General features: G+C 59.4%; 1 protein-coding gene across 3 annotated transcripts in view; it reads right to left on the reverse strand.

Moving 5' to 3' along the window:
• SPR (sepiapterin reductase) overlaps window positions 1-3,342 on the reverse strand; it is a 32,611-nt gene extending 29,269 nt beyond the window's left edge. For all 3 annotated transcript variants that reach the window (XR_010785793.1, XR_010785794.1, XM_066572845.1), the window contains exon 1: window positions 3,005-3,342. Coding sequence is in view for 1 of the 3 variants with exons in the window: in XM_066572845.1 (XP_066428942.1) it covers window positions 3,005-3,305 (301 nt within the window). In the remaining 2 variants the exon portion in view is untranslated. The remainder of the gene's footprint in view (window positions 1-3,004) is intronic.
• Between the last annotated feature and the right edge of the window lie 372 nt (window positions 3,343-3,714).

Below are 3,714 nucleotides of genomic sequence, written 5' to 3' on the forward strand. Positions count from 1 at the left end.
TGACCGAACATGGAGAACAGCGCAACACAGAAGCCACATACTAATCAGCCAACCAGTGCCCCCCACCATATATAACATGGCATATCACACACATCCCCCAGTCCTATTACCTGTTCTGTGATATATATTACAGGCTGTCAGAACACATCATACATAACGGTACATATCACACCTGTCCTCCCCTCTAAGTCCCACACGTGCCCTGCCCCCCCCCCACATTCTAAACAACACGCGTCCTCTGTCACTGCCCCTCCAAATCACACGCGCCCCCTGCCCCCCATTCTAAATCACACGCGCCCCCTGCCCCCCATTCTAAATCACACACATCCCCTGTACCACCACCCATCCTGTTACCTGTAACTGCCACCTGTTATTTGTTCTGACAAGCAACTACATATCACATAACAGGGTATATATCACACCTGTCCTCTGAACCGCCAACCCCCACCCTATAACACACATGCCCACCCTCGCCTCCATATCACACATGTCCCCTGTACCTAGACGTGTCTCTCCCTCTATATCACACTGTCACTCCATGTCCACAGTCTTCCCCCGCTATATGACATCTGTCCTCCGTAACTCCACCCTGTCCCCCATATCATAACACACATGCCTCCTCCCCTCCAAATGACAAATGTCCCCTGTCCCAGCTCTAAATGCCACACGCCCCCTGCACCCCCATCTGCCCCCCCCTATATATCAGACACGCCCCCTGCTCCTTCACCTGCCCCCCCTCTATATCAGACACACCCCCTGCACCTCCACTTGTCCCTCACATCTGAATCAAACACGCCCCCTGCTCCTTTAACTGTCCCCCCTCTATATCAGTCATGCCCCCTTCCCTCCCACATCAGACACGCCCACTGCACCTCCACCTGCCCCCCAGTACATGAGACACACCCCCTGCACCTCCACCTGTTTGCTCACTACATCAGACACACCTCCTATCCCTCCACTACACGCCCCCTGCTCCATCACCTGCACCCCCCCTCTATATTAGACTCGCCCTCTGCAACTCTACCTGTCCCCCTCTACATCAGACACGCCCACTGCATCTCCACCTGTCTCCCCCTCTCTATCGGACACGCCCCCTGCCCCATTACATGTCCCCCCTCTGTATCAGAAACTTCTCCTGCTCCTCCACCTGTCCCTCATCTATATCAGACACACCCCCTGCACCTCAACCTCCCCCCCCCCTTTATATCAGACACGGCCCTTGAACCTTCACCTGTCCCCCCCTGTATCGGAGATGCCCCTGCACCTCCACCTGTTCCCTTCCTCCATATCAGACACGCCCCCTGCACCTCCATCTGTCCCCCAATCTATATCAGACACGCCCCCTGCACCTCCATCTGTCCCCCAATCTATATCAGACACGCCCCCTGCTCCTCCATCTGTCCCCCCCTATATCAGACATGCCCCCTTCTCCAACTGTTCCCCATTTATATTAGACACGCCCTCTGCACCTCCACCTGTCCCCCTCTATATTAGACACCCCCCTGCTCTTCCACCTGTCCCCCCTCTATATTAGACACCCCCCCTGCTCTTCCACCTGTATATTAGACACGCCATCTACACCCCCACCCGCCCCTTCCTCACACCCTGCTCCTCCCCCTGTCCCCCCTCTATGTCAGACAGGCCCACTGACCTGCGCCCACATAAGACACGCCCCCTGCTCCTCCACCTATCCCCCTCTATATCAGACACGCCTCCTGCCTTTCCCAACCTACATCAGACACGCCCCCTGCCCTCTCCCCTACATTAAACACGCCCCCTGCCTCACCACCTGTTCCCCTCTCTATATCAGACAAGCCCACTGCCCCCCTACATCAGACACGCCGCCTGCCCCCTGCTCCCCCTCTATCAGACACGCCCCCTGCCCCTACATCAGATACGCCCCCTCCCGATCAGACACGGCCCCCTCTACATCCAACACGCCCCTGCCCCCCCTCTATATCAGACACGCCCCTGCCCCTACATCAGACACATCTCCTACCGATCAGGCACGCCCCCTCTACATCCGACATGCCCCTGCTCCCCCTCTATCAAAAACGCCCCTGCCCCCTCTCTTTATATCAGACACACCTCCTCCCCCACCAGACACCCCCACCACCCCTCTACATCTGACACGCCCCTGCTCCCCCTCTATATCAGACACGACCCCTCCCCTCTCAGGCACACCCCTGCCCCACCACCTGTTCCCCCTCTATATCAGACATGCCCCCTGCCCCCCCTCTACATCAAGCACGCCCCCTGTCCCCCTCTTTATATCAGACACGCCCCCTCCCCCACCAGACATGCCCCTGCTCCCACTCTATATCAGACACGACCTCTCCCCTCCCCGGCACACCCCCGCCCCACCACCTGTTCCCCCTCTATATCAGACATGCCCCCTGCCCCCCTCTATATCAGGCACGCCCCCTGCCCCCTCTATATCAGGCACGCCCCCACCTCCACCAGACACGCCCCCTCTACATCCGACACGCCCCTGCTCCCCCTCTATATCAGACACAACCCCTCCCCTCTCAGGCACGCCCCCCTGTCTACATCAGACACACCCCCAGCCCCCCTCGTCCCCTCTACATCAGACACACCCCTGCCCCTCCACCTGTTCCCCCTCTACATCAGGCACGCCCCCGCCCGCTCTATATCAGGCACGCCCCCACCTCCACCAGACACGCCCCCTCTACATCCGACACGCCCCTGCTCCCCCTCTATATCAGACACGACCCCTCCCCTCTCAGGCACTCCCCCAGCCCCTCCACCTGCCCCCCCCCCCCTCCCCACCCCGCCCTCTATATCAGACACGACCCCTCCCCTCTCAGACACGCCCCCAGCCCCCCGTCTACATCAGACACGCCCCCAGCGCCTCCCCTCTATTTCAGACACGCCCCCTGCCCCTCCACCTGTTCCCCCTCTACATCAGACACGCCCCCTGCCTGTCCCCTCTATATCAGACACGCCCCCTGCCCCTCCACCTGTTCCTCCCTGTATATCGTACCGGCGTTGTTGATGATGAGCACGGTGTCCGCCGCCTCCCGCTCGCTCTTCAGCCCGTCAGCCGCCATCACCGTCCTTCTCACGCCTTCCTTGGTGCTCAGGTCCGCCGCCACCCAGCTGATCCCGAGCCCCGGCCAGCGCTCCATCAGCCTCCCCGCCTCCTGCCGCAGCCTCTCCTCCGAGCGGGCCACCAGCAGCAGCCAGGAGCCCGGGGCCACCCGAGCCGCCAGCTCCCGGCAGACGGTAAGCCCGAAGCCCCGTGAGGCGCCGGTCACCACGCAGAGCGCCCGGCCGAGCTCCATCCGGACCGCATGCACACCAATTCAGCACTGACTGAGGAGCGCTGCCGATACCAGCCACCTGATTGGTTGTTGGGGGACACACCCCCTTGGGAGATCTGTGCGAGGGCAACTTCACGAGACCAGCGGGGGTTAGGGTTAGCATTAGGGTTTAGGGTAAGCTTTAGGGTTAAGGTTAGCGTTAGGGTTTAGGGTTATCTTTAGGGTTAGGGTTAAGGTTAGGGTTGGGGGTTAGGGTAAGCTTTAGAGTTAAGGTTAGCGTTAGGGTTTAGGGTTAGGGTTAAGGTTAGGGTTAGCTTTAGGGTTAGGTTTAGGGTTAGGTCGCTGGAATTGGGTTAGGGTTAGGGATTAGGGTTAAGGTTAGCTTTAGGGTTATCTTTAGGGTTAGGGTTATCTTTAGGGTTAGGGTTAA

Source organism: Eleutherodactylus coqui, chromosome 7, assembly GCF_035609145.1.
Source record: "Eleutherodactylus coqui strain aEleCoq1 chromosome 7, aEleCoq1.hap1, whole genome shotgun sequence".
NCBI lineage: Eukaryota > Metazoa > Chordata > Amphibia > Anura > Eleutherodactylidae > Eleutherodactylus > Eleutherodactylus coqui.